The following is a 12,266-nucleotide window of genomic DNA, read 5'->3' on the forward strand; positions in this document are numbered from 1 at the left end:
TAAGCCCAGGGAACTCATTTTAAGAAACTTTTCAACAGTGACATTTTCAAACGCTATCAAAGAGAAAACCAGAAAATTATCTTTGAGTGCATTGTGGCATTTGCCCCAGACACTCCCTGATCCAAAGCACATTAGGACTAATGCAGAAGAACAAGGAGGTATTTGCGTGAACCTGAACATTAAAGCAATGCATGGTTGTACATAGCATATTCAAAATAAGTGATCTAGATAGCAGTCAGGGATTAGTTTATTTATAATATTGAATATTATACATAATGTCATCCCTCTTAATGTTAATACTGATGTGTTTCAGCATTTTTAGGTACCCTGGAGTTCAGTCTTCTGTATGAAAGAGCTACAAGCACCCTGCACTGTACTGTGATCAAAGCCAAGGTACCTGTCTGCATTCATCTGTAAAATTCCACTCAGTTTTTACTGTCTGATGAGAGGATTTGAATCATTTACACTGCACCAGTGAGCAGAGGCGTCACTAGGGGGGTGCGGGGGGGTGCGGACCACACCGGGTGACACCATCGGGGGGGGTGACACCGAAATGACTGGCAAGAAATGTTTTGTGCAATGTTTTGTGTAGCGACGGGTTGAAACAGCGAATTTCTCTGATGCAGTTTACTGCCGGTTGAATTAATTAGCAGCGTTAATGTGACAAGAAGCGCTCTGTCGTTTGAATGCATAACCCCGGTTGACAACATCCAACAGCACACACACACACACCCCCCGTTAACAACATCGGGTGACACCAACGGTCGACCGCACAGGGTGTCACCAACTCTAGTGATGCCACTTCCAGTGAGCGTCGCACATGAAATATGCAGAGCAGGCCTGGTCAGGAAACTCTTGCTGCAGCCGACAATTGGTCGGCCTAAGCCTAATCACATGCTTTCACACTCAGCCAATCACATGCACGCATCGCTAATGCAGCGCCTTGTTTAAAACCGACAGTCAGACCTGTCCAGCGCTGCTCATTGCCTGTGCTGCTCTTTGCATGCTCCGCTTGCTGCTGCTCACAGAATTGCACCCCCCCACCCCCACCACTTTCAACGTAAATAATTACATTGCGTAGGACGGAGTGTAGCACAGTGGGTAAGGAACTGGACTTGTAACCGAAAGGCTGCAGGTTCGATTCCCGGGTAGGACACTGCCGCTGTACCCTTGAGCAAGGTACTTAACCGAAATTGCTTCAGTATATATCCAGCTGTATAAATGGGTACAATGTAAAATGCTACGTAAAAAGTTGTGTAAGTCGCTCTGGATAAGAGCGTCTGCTAAATGCCTGTAATGTAATGTAACATTGCATATTCATGAATATATTTAATCTAAATAAGTCAGTTGCCCTGACTGAATTGGTCTTAAGATTAATTTCAATGGTAATAGAAATGTTCGGAGATAAGTCTTCCACAAAGCAGCGACTACAAACGATTATTTGACCAGCATTCTCGGAGTAAGACGTATCCGGGATTGCAGGGCTCGGCATTTCGATTCGTACATTTTAACGCATTCCACCAGTAGCGGCCCCGCCAAAAAAACGTCATTTCGACCGACCGCTCGCCTCGTTCGGCGCAGATTTGGATCAGGCGTTAGCGGGTGTGATTACGCGCCTCCCTTTCGCGGCAGGAAACGTTCCCCCGCGCTTCTAATATTTCATCGCCGCGGCGCCTCTGCCAAAACTGACGGACTGTCAAAGCTCGAGGTGGGGCCGCGCGCCCCAGGGAATTCGGCGGGTCACGGTAGCCTCGTCTCGGCGATTAGCGGCGATCGGCGGATTTATGGACGAGGGTTCCTCCGAGAACGGAACGAATCCCGCCGTAATCGCTCGCCGTCTGCGACCGTTCTCTCCGGAAGCGTCGACGCACAAAGCCGGGCGAGGCCAGGCGGGCCTCGGAATTTCATCGCGCGCTCCGGGTAGAACCCGGGCGCGTCTCTCGCTCGACACCTTCCGGAAGATTCTTCACTTAAATTTCACCGCAGGGGGCTCTCCGGCGGCGCCGGTTTCCGCACTTCTCTATAGTGAGGCATGAAACTCGGGGCTTAGCAGTTTATCACTATCGTAGCCGGTCTGGGGGAGAAAAAAAAAAAAAACTGCTGATGCCTTGCTCCGCTCCGCGCCAGCAGGGGAGAAGTCCTGCCCTTTTGCTGAGTGATGTTTTCGGCTGAAAGCCGGTTTTAAACAGTCTTGCACGGAGGCCCCCGCTCCACTTGAGGAATGCGGCGGCCTGCTCCCCACACGCAGAAATGGAATTCAATCTCTCGCTGCACTGTTGACTCATTTTTATTGCAGCCACTGACGCATGCGAAAAACACATAAAAACGCACTGACTGATAAACACATGAAATGCGACACATTTGGTGCTTTTAATGATGCCAAGCATACTCTCAGGTGTTACTCATATTAATGATGTATTTACACTCTTCTGCACTGTAAGTCACTCTGAATAAGTGTGTCTGCTAAATGAATGTAATGTAATGCAAAGCTCCTGCATTATTATTATTATTATTATTTTCACCGTCTTGTCAATTTGATTATCTTTGCCTGTCTTTGGCCATCTTGAGCGACGCTGTTGATGCTCTCCTCTCTCGCGAAGCTCCCCTGAGTTCTGAGATCAAGGTCGTAGCGCCGCTGAGAGCAGCAGCGGTAAAGCCACACTCCCTTAGATCCACAGCCGTGCGCTCAGTAACCCAGGGGAAGCGCCCCGTCTCTGCCTCTCCCACACACAGGGCCTGAGACCGATGGATTTCAACGGGCTGGCTGATCCCTACGTCAAACTGCACCTGCTTCCAGGAGCGTGCAAGGTCAGTGCCGGCGCCGTACGTGGGAGACGAAGACCGGCGAACAGCACCGAGCTCAGAAATACCACCCTGTCTCTCTCTCTCTCTCAATCTCACACTATGTCTCTGTCACTCTCCCTCTCTCTTTCTCTCTCTCTCTCTCTCTCATTCTGTCTCTGTCTCTCTCTCCATCACTCTTTCTCTCTCAAATTCTAATTCAAATTCAAAATGCTCTATTGGCATGAAATACATTTGCAAATATTGCTAAAGCGTACATATATAAACACAAAAAGACATTAGAGCTTGAACATAAATTGAACCAAACTCAATTCAATTCAATTCAATTCAATAAGCTTTATTGGCATGGTAAGGGTACACTTACATTGCCAAAGCATTCACTCACATGACAAACATAACAGACAGGCAATAACAATTTAACTACAATAAACAGAAAAAATATAAAATGCAGACAATCCACAGAAATAAAATTCTACATCTAGAACATAACGCATACAAAATGTCAATGAACTATAATAATTTTACTTTTCTGGTGTCAATGTTACTCCCTGTCCCTCAGTTTGTGGCAAGTGGCAATATATTGTGCGGCCAAATCTACACATTCCCTTCTTTCTTTCTCTCTCTCTCCTTCAACCTCTCTCTCACTCTCTCATTCTCCCTAAACCTCTCTCACATTATCTCTCTCTCTCTCTCTCTCCACTCTCGCTCTCCTTCAACCTCATAGAGGAGACCCATAGTGATATTGGGAATGAGGTAGACTGGGGTCCATGGTGGGGAGGGCATTATGTTTTAAGTCATGGCACTAATTTCAGTGCAGGAGTAGCTGTTTGTTTTTCTCCTGGACTAGGGACAGTTATTAAATCCACCACTGAATTAGTTAAGGGCCGGGTTATTTTAGTTAGGGCTGAAATAGAGGGCAGTTTTTTCTGCTTTGTTAACATTTATGCTCCCAATCAGGGCTGAGAGAGATTAGCTGTTTTTAAGAAGCTGAGGGAAGTTTTAGCACAGTGCAGTCAGAATGAGTGCATTATCATAGGAGGGGACTGGAACTGCACTATAGATTTTACTGTGGACAGGACCAGCGAGGAGCCTCATTTACAGTCGTCCTCCTGCCTCTCTAGCCACACGTTTTGATCTAGCTGATGCATGGAGACTTAAGCACCCTACCACAAGGCAATATACTTGGGTGAGGATATCTGATGGTAGAGTGAGTGCAGCCAGGCTTGATAGGATCTATATCTCTCAAAATTTTATTTAAAGACTATTTAAGAGTTTTATCTACCCTGTTACTTTTACTGACCATCATCTTGTAACAGTGGATATCTGTCTTTCCTTCACTGTGAAGGCTACATCATATTGGCATTTCAACAACAAGCTAATACAAGATAGGGCCTTTTGTGAAAAATTTGAATTTCTTTGGGAGTGCTGGAGAAGACGAAAAGGGGAATTTGTTTCACTAGGTCAATGGTTGGAGGTGGGGAAAGCTCAAATTAGAATTTTTTGTCAACAGTACACATCACATTCTACAGCAATTATTAAAGGAGCAGTGCAGGACCTTGAACAGGACATTAAGAATATGGAGAGTTGCTTGATTGAGGAAGATAATTCTGGTAGGAGGGACCTTTTGCAACAGAAACGACAGGAGTTGAGTACCTTGTTGCAAGAAAGAGTAAAGGGAGCATTAGTGAGAGCCCGGGTCACAAACATAAAAGACATGGACGCCCCTAGTTCTTTCTTTTTTAACTTAGAGAAATCAGGGGCACAGAGGAAGCGGATGATCTGTCTTCGCTTCCTGATGGGAGGGTGACCACAGACCCAGGCCAAATGAGGCAGCATGCTGTGGATTTTTATACTCCCCTCTATGGGGAGGAGGACTGTAACCAGCAATGTGCTGAAGAGCTCCTCCAGGGGCTTCCTCAGCTGGGTACTGAGAAGCAGGCTGCGCTGGACTCTGAGCTCAGCCTGGAAGAGTTTACCAAAGCAGTTGGGCAGCTGGCTTCTGGTCGGTCACCAGGAATTGATGGGCTGTCCATGGACTTCTACAAGCGCTTCTGGGATATACTAGGAGCGGATCTACGAGAAGTGATGCTGGATTGTCTGCAGGAAGGGGCACTACCAGTGTCTTTTCAACAAGCAGCTCTCTCTCTTTTGCCAAAAAAAGGGGACTTAGACTTAGTTAACAACTGGAGGCCTGTCGCACTCCTGTCAAGCGACTACAAGGTGCTCGCCAAGGTTTTGGCAAATAGACTCAAGGAAGCATTAGCAAAACTGATCCATCAGGATCAGTCTTATTGCATTCCTGGACGATCCATTATGGACAACCTGTTTAAGATGAGTGATGCAATGGATGTGTGTAAATTGTATGATCTAGATATTGGCATAATTTCTTTGGACCAGGAAAAAGCTTTTGATCGTGTCAATCACCAGTATTTGTTTTCCACACTCAAGGCATTTGGTTTTGGGGAGCTTTTTATTACTTGGGTAAAGCTGCTATATAGTGGAGCTTCGTGTATGGTCAAAGTGGGGGGTGGTTTAAGTAGGCCTGTAATAATGAGGAGGGGAATCAGACAGGGCTGCCCAATTTCTGGACAGCTTTACAGTTTAGCCATTGAACCTTTGTTATGTAGGCTTAGGGGTAGACTAACAGGACTGTCTTTACCAGAGCTACCAGGGGACGCACCAGTGAGTGTTTCAGCATATGCTGATGTCCTTATTAAGACACAGAGCGATGTGGAGATTTTGGTGGACAGCCTAAAGCTGTATGAGAACGCCTCATCGGCAAAAGTTAACTGGGAAAAGAGTGAGGCCTTACAGCTGGGGGGATGGAGGACAGGGTCATTACCCAGTCTGCCAGGGATGCTTAGATGGGACAAAGAAGGGCTAAAGTGTCTAGGAGTTTTTCTAGGTACTACAGACTTTCAGAAGAAGAACTGGGAAGGGATGTTGGACAAGGTTGTTGCTAAGTTGTCTAAATGGCGGTGGTTGTTGCCACTAATGTCCTTTTGGGGGAGAGTCCTGGTCATCAATAACCTGGCTGTCTCAACACTATGGCACAGGCTTCACGTGTTGGAGCCACCAAGAGGTCTACTGGAGGAGACACAAAAACAGCTGGTGAATTTTTTCTGGTCGGGCCAACATTGGGTGAAGGCTGCACTGCTGTACCTCCCTATACAGGAGGGGGGCCAAGCCATGGTTGACCTGCGGAGTAGGGTTGCAGCATTTCGTTTGCAGGCTGCCCAGAGACTATTTTATCACCCAGAGCTCAGCTGGAGAGGCTTAGCGTGGACTTTGTTGAGGAGGGCTGGAGGTCTCGGTTATGACCATTAGCTTTTTTTGTTAAATCCAGAGAGAATGGATTTTTCTGCACTTACCCCTTTTTACAGATCTCTTGTGAAATCATGGTACGCAACGTTCACTATTAGGAGAGACATTACCTGTCCTGGGCGGTGGGTTTTGCAAGAGCCGCTTCTTCACAACCCTCTCTTGGAGATCAGACTGCTGCAGTCCATCAGTTTTCAGGCTGCCCTGATAAGCGGTGGGGTCACCAAGTTAGGTGATCTCATGGACAGAGGAGACTGGAGGACGGTACATGATTTTGCCAGAAGGATTGATACCCGGTCAGTACGCCTGGTAGAGCAAGTTGTAGAGAGGGTCCGTGCCTCACTTCCTGGCCCGTTTCGGATGGAAATTCAGAGACTCAAGCAAGATGGCTGGCCAGACTTGGAAGAGGAGATGGGGTTTCCAGCTTTAGCTGTAACTGCAGCTATTGATGGTCAGCAGGATGCAGATAACTCCATACTATGTCTTGGCACACCTCAGCTGGGAAACTTTGAACAGATCAGCAAAAAAGCTTTGTATCTGACAGCAGTAAAGGTCCATCACCAAGCCACTCTGAGGAAGGTGAAGCCATCAGGGTGGCCAGGGGATTTGGGACCAGGTTCTTACCTGAGAGGGTGTTGGCGCTCCCTGTATAAGCCTCACATAGAAAAGCGTACTGCGGATCTGCAGTGGAGGCTTGTCCATGGGGCCATCGCTACGAACAGACACATTGCACATCTTGATCCAACAGTGGAGGAGACTTGTTTATTCTGTGGGGAGGTAGAAAGTGTGGAGCACCTGTTCTTTGAGTGCGATAGGCTAGATGGCATGCTAGGGATAGTGAGGCAGTGGTGCACAGGGATAGGCATGGTTTTTTCTAGGGAGCTGTACATAGGAGGGCCAAGGTACATAGTTTTAGAGAAGAGGAGGGTGTGTCTGCTAAATTATATTTTTGGGCAGGCTAAGTTAGCAACTTGGATGAGTAGGAAAAACAAAAGAATTGGGGAAGGATCAATGGACGCAGCAAAAATCATGTGTGGTCTGATAGCAGCAAGGCTTCGTGTAGAGTTCTCCTACTTGTGGGAAACAAACAGCTTTTTGAGCACTTGTGGAGAGTAAATAGGGTGCTATGTCATGTGGATGAGGAAGGGGGCTTAATCTTGGTTTTTGATCCTTTCAATTTTTATTATTTTCTTTTAATTATTTATTTTTTGCTTATGGAGTTTGGATGTTTTTTTATATAAGAAAATGGAAGTGTATATGTTTCTCTTCTCACTCTCTGTCTCTCTCTCTTTCTCTCCCTCTCTCTCTCTTTTCTCTAGCTATTTCTCTCTTTTCTGCCTGTGGTTAGTTTGTTAATTGTTTTATTCTTTATGTTGCTTGTATATTATTTTTATTTTGAAGTACATTAATTTTCTGTGGTTGAACAATGTCCCAATAAAAGGGTTTTTAAAATCTCAAATCTCTCCTTCAACATCAGTCTCTCTCTCTCTCCCTCAACCTCTCTCACTCTCTCTCTCTCACTCTCTCACTCTCTCTCTCTCTCGCCCAGGCGAACAAGCTGAAGACCAAGACGGTCCGTAACTCTCTCAACCCCACGTGGAACGAGACCCTGACCTACCACGGGATCACCGAGGAGGACATGTGCCGGAAGGTACTCAGGTAGACCCCCGCCGCAAGGCTCCGACGGCTCTGTCCCCTGGGGGGCTTCGCGTGACCCCCCCGCGTGACCCCCCCCCCTGCCCCCCGCCCCCCCACCGTGTCTGCGCAGGGGGGGAGGGGGGGAGGGGCAGGCGAGGGCACTCCCTCCCTCCTCCCCTCTGTCCGCCTCCCCCCTCCGCTCCGCTCCGCTCCGCAGCAGAGGGGTCCCCATTCGCTCTGCACCTTTAATCCCGCCTCTCTTCGAGCGCTCCCTTCCCGGCCCGCGCCTCCGTGTGTCCGTCACCTTCGTCTGCCGGGGGTCTCTGCTGACCGTTCCTCCCCATCGTCCCCTTTGTGCTCTGTGAGTGACAGACCAAGTACAAGAGTTCTCACAATGCAGCAAGTATTTGTAAAAGGGAAAAATAACAGCCTTTGTGTGTATGACCATCAGTAGGGCCAAGTCTGTGTGTGTGTGCGTGTGCGTGTGTGTGCGCATGAGTATGTGTGCGCGTGTGTGCATGTGCATGCGAGTGTGTGTGTGTGCGTGTGTGTGCGTGTGTGTGCATGTGCATGCGAGTGTGTGTGTGTGCGTGTGTGTGCATGAGTGTGTGTGTGTGTGTGTGTGTGTGTGATGTGCGTGTGCATGTGCGAAGGTGCTCATGTTTTGATGAGGACGGTTGTAGTCGTGATCATGTCTACAGAAACTTACATGCTCACAATGTGCATAACTCTACGCATAAAATACACAAAACGTTTTTTTTGGGAAATAAAGAAATAATGTATACACAATAAACACTGAACACAACAGTAATTCAGTTCAAATAGACACATATGTTTGAAGGCAAGTTTAAAAAAGGGATCTTCAAGTGTGATTTCAAAGATGAGTCAGAGGACCTGAAAAGAAATCTGGCAAATTATCCCATAAAATCATAGCCTGAGGTGCCAAATGGCTTGCATGCCTAGCCCCCTCTTGTTTTAATTTTGAGTGCGACAGGTATTTGTGCACTTGTGTATGACAGCACAAAGACGTGCACGAACATAATAGCATGCTCTGTGTGTGTGTGTGTGTGTGTGTGTATGTATGAGAGAGAGAGAGAGAGAGAGAGAGAGAGAGAGACAGAGAGAGAGAGAGAGAGAGAGACAGAGAGAGAGAGAAAGATAGACACATCAGGAGAAATAGATTGATAGAGGAAAAACAGCAAGAGGTATAAAGAGATGGTATTGATGCAGCCACTATGTGAAGGGCCATTATAATATAATTATATATTTTTGTTTCGCCTTATTTTTTCATCTGTTAATATTCCCAACGTGCTGAAAGCCAGAATTACAATCAAACTGCTTCTGTCACCGTACAGATTATGTGCAAGGCAAAACACTTAGCTGTCACTCAAATCAGCAGCATCAAGGCCATAATGTATTTAGCAATACCCATTCCCATAAACCTCCACACCTCTCATTTTCCACTTGAATTTCAATGCGCTAATCTCATCTCTCGCTGTGGCGCGTGGCACGCAGTATTCTTTAGGGAGGAATGGCTTTATTGCTATATTCAGGTTTGCGAGACTAAGACGGACAAAAAAAAGACCTTTAACGAAAACAAAGAGAATGGTATCCCTGGGCAACAAAGCTCGAGGATCTCCCGTTTCGCACGTTTTGGAAGAACCTGCCGGTTCAGCGGCGCAATGGCAGCTGGCGGGAGCATTTAAGTTCCCAGGTCACGGATTTACGGTCGGACTAAGCTCAGACCGCGGGCCGCCCTGCTCCTCTCTGACCGAAAGACCGGGCGTGTTCGGAGGCTAACGTTCCGGTCTGCTATTTTCTCTCTGGTGGGTTTTTCCGGTTTCCCGCTCGCCACTCCCTGTCCAACGCGCCGGGTCTCACCTGTTTCCGCCATTCGCCGTTTCAGGTGTGTGCTGCTGTCAATACGGCACCGTTTAATATTCACAGAGCATCACCGAGGGACTGCTTTTACACAAAGGTCAAGTCACATTGATTAATGGCTCTGTCGATACTCTGCTGTCCTAAAGCTGCGTATGTGCGTACAGTACGCGGGCAGCTGTCTGTTAGCGTACGCCCCTCTATCCATCAGATTATTAGCATATGAACGCTTCCTTTGCATAATTCATATTTCCATTAATCGTAACAGGAGGCCCGCGATGCGGCCGCGAGCGCACAGCCGCCCCCTACAGCGCGGTGTTGATATAACGCAGTCTTCCACAGTCAGGCGCTCTTTTAAAGCAGCGCCGAGAATGAGCAGGGAAAACGAGCAGGGTTTTGAGAGACGGCAGACTCTGCGCATGGTGCCTGACACCCACGGAGGGTGCCTTCCACCACGCAGCCCGGCTAACTGTCACGATGTTTCACCTCTCCCCGCGGCAGGCATCGTTTACAGAAAGAACAACATTTTACCGATTCTGCGGTCACGCGGTTTAGAGTTTAGAAAAAGACAGCTCGCCTTGAAAATCATCTGCTCGCACTTCTGTCCCTGAGCCACCGGGACGCGTGGGAGTTTTTTTTTTTTTTAACAGCCTCCGCGTCCCCGCTTTTGCTATGACAAGGCAGTCTGGTCCGAAAGTTATCCTTTTTCGGCATGCGGAAACGTTTAATTACTCTGGGGAGCACTTTGCGGCCGTGCTGCTCGCAACAGCACGCGAAGACATCCGAACCCCAATTAAAAACATGCGCGGTGTTTGCGCCGCAGGAATAAGTTAACGGAGAGTCGGTTTTGTACAGTATCCAGCAGACAGAAGCGAAGCTGTAACCCTTTAACGGGTCTGCTGTGCTCCTCGGGCTGCCGTTCTCCATGGGAAGGAGCGAGAGCCTAATTTGAAACGCTCGTGTACTGACAGGCGCTAATTCCTCTGTAAATTGGTGGCGTGCGGACGCATCCATTCCCCTCATCTTGTCAGCGCGCGTCGCCTTCCTCTCTCCAGCCCGCCAGCTGAGCTGCACCACAACGCTAAAATGACCCCACACCACCAATATCAAATATCACAGCCTGTCTCCCCTCTCCCTTTCTCTCTGTCTGTCTCTCCTTCTACCTCTTTCTCTCACTTTCTCTCTGTCTTTCTCTGTCTCTTCCACTCTCTCTCTTTCTGTCTCCCTCCATCAAATTCAAGTTGCTTTATTGGCATGAAATACAAATGTAATTATTGCCAAAGCATGCATTCATCAATTAACTAAATCAGAATTATAATAATACTAATTATTATTATTATTATTATATTGATAATAATAAGAAGAATAAATGCAACAATATATTATAATAACAACAACCATGACACTGATCTGGACTAAGTGGTTAGAAAATGGATGGAACAACAACAGCATCAATAATAAATCAATAAATATGCCCATGTTTACATGTTTGAGGGGGTTGGACTCACTGTCTGGACTCACTCAGGCAAAGACAGGCCAAAATGAACAGTGCTGCAACTGGGGCTGTAGGTCCTTCTCCTAACAGGAATGTACATTTTTCTTCATTTGACAGGTAAATGAAATGATAAATTAAGTGCAGATAATTTGTGGAAATAAATGTTTCTAATTGGTGAATAGTTTGTGCACGTTAAGGGGGAAGTGCATCTCTGTTTCTGCCTCTCCTGTCTTAGTGACCACATATTTGACTGCTATTACTTTATTTTTAAGAAGTGAGCATGTCATCTATAGCCAAATCCTTGAGTACTGGCTACTGTATAATTCAATGAAAAGCTCATAGAATCTCCAAGTTCAATTGAAAGGGATAAAACAAAAAAAGTTATTCGAACTCACTGGCTCGCTAGCATTTTATGTTGATGGATGTAATATGAATTAGCTAGCTGGTTAGCCTGCCAAATTTGAGCAATTTTGAGCTATTAATAACTGATGTTAGAATCAAGAAGGACGATGTAGTCTTGGGGAAATCGATGGAAAAAACAACAGGACAAAACCACTCAAAATGGCTGCTCACACAGCCTGCAACCCCTCCCCTTAGGGTCTGATTGCAACAAGTTGAAGACACAAGTACAAAAAATGATATGCAGGATAGCATTTGAGAGGTTATAATTACTGAGTTGTCTTTGCTGTAGTTGTACAAGTCTGCAACCGTTCTAGTGTATTCTCACATTAATTCACAGATTTGTGAAACCATTCTACAGATATGTGAAATCATTTACAGATTTGTGAATCCATTCTACTGATTTGTGACTTCTGCTACAAAAATACCTTCTAAAATAGCAATTAAGTTTGTTTTTTGTTTTGGTTTGATTATTCAAATATTCCAGATGGACATCTTTTGTTTTGTTTTTGGGGTTCAGATCTTGGATTTTCAGGGCTTGAAATTGCAGTTTGTCTTGGGGACCTGATTTGAGATGCATCCAAAATTTAGTTGCTCTTTTTAATGTTCACTATTAATGGGTATCAGCCTAATTCTGCCCTGCATGCGTTGGTGGGTGTTTTTCTTTGAATGTTTTGTACTGTTCTGGAAAATTCTGCATGCCAGGCCTCTGTAGAATGCCTCTGTAGGAGGC

The 12,266-nt window shown here is 46.4% G+C and overlaps 1 protein-coding gene and 1 long non-coding RNA gene across 2 annotated transcripts in view; one reads left to right on the forward strand and one right to left on the reverse strand.

Annotated features, from left to right (window-relative positions):
• The window catches only part of LOC118216187 (double C2-like domain-containing protein alpha), a 31,790-nt gene that overhangs the window by 9,843 nt on the left and 9,681 nt on the right, over positions 1-12,266 (forward strand). The window contains exons 3-5 of the mRNA XM_035397252.1: positions 314-393; positions 2,734-2,808; positions 7,673-7,782. Of these exons, the coding sequence (XP_035253143.1) occupies positions 314-393; positions 2,734-2,808; positions 7,673-7,782 (265 nt within the window). The remainder of the gene's footprint in view (positions 1-313; positions 394-2,733; positions 2,809-7,672; positions 7,783-12,266) is intronic.
• Positions 7,993-12,266, reverse strand: part of LOC118216188 — a 32,861-nt gene continuing 28,587 nt past the window's right edge. The window contains exon 3 of the long non-coding RNA XR_004762969.1: positions 7,993-8,120. This is a non-coding gene — a long non-coding RNA (uncharacterized LOC118216188). The remainder of the gene's footprint in view (positions 8,121-12,266) is intronic.

Source organism: Anguilla anguilla, chromosome 17 (genome assembly GCF_013347855.1).
Source record: "Anguilla anguilla isolate fAngAng1 chromosome 17, fAngAng1.pri, whole genome shotgun sequence".
NCBI lineage: Eukaryota > Metazoa > Chordata > Actinopteri > Anguilliformes > Anguillidae > Anguilla > Anguilla anguilla.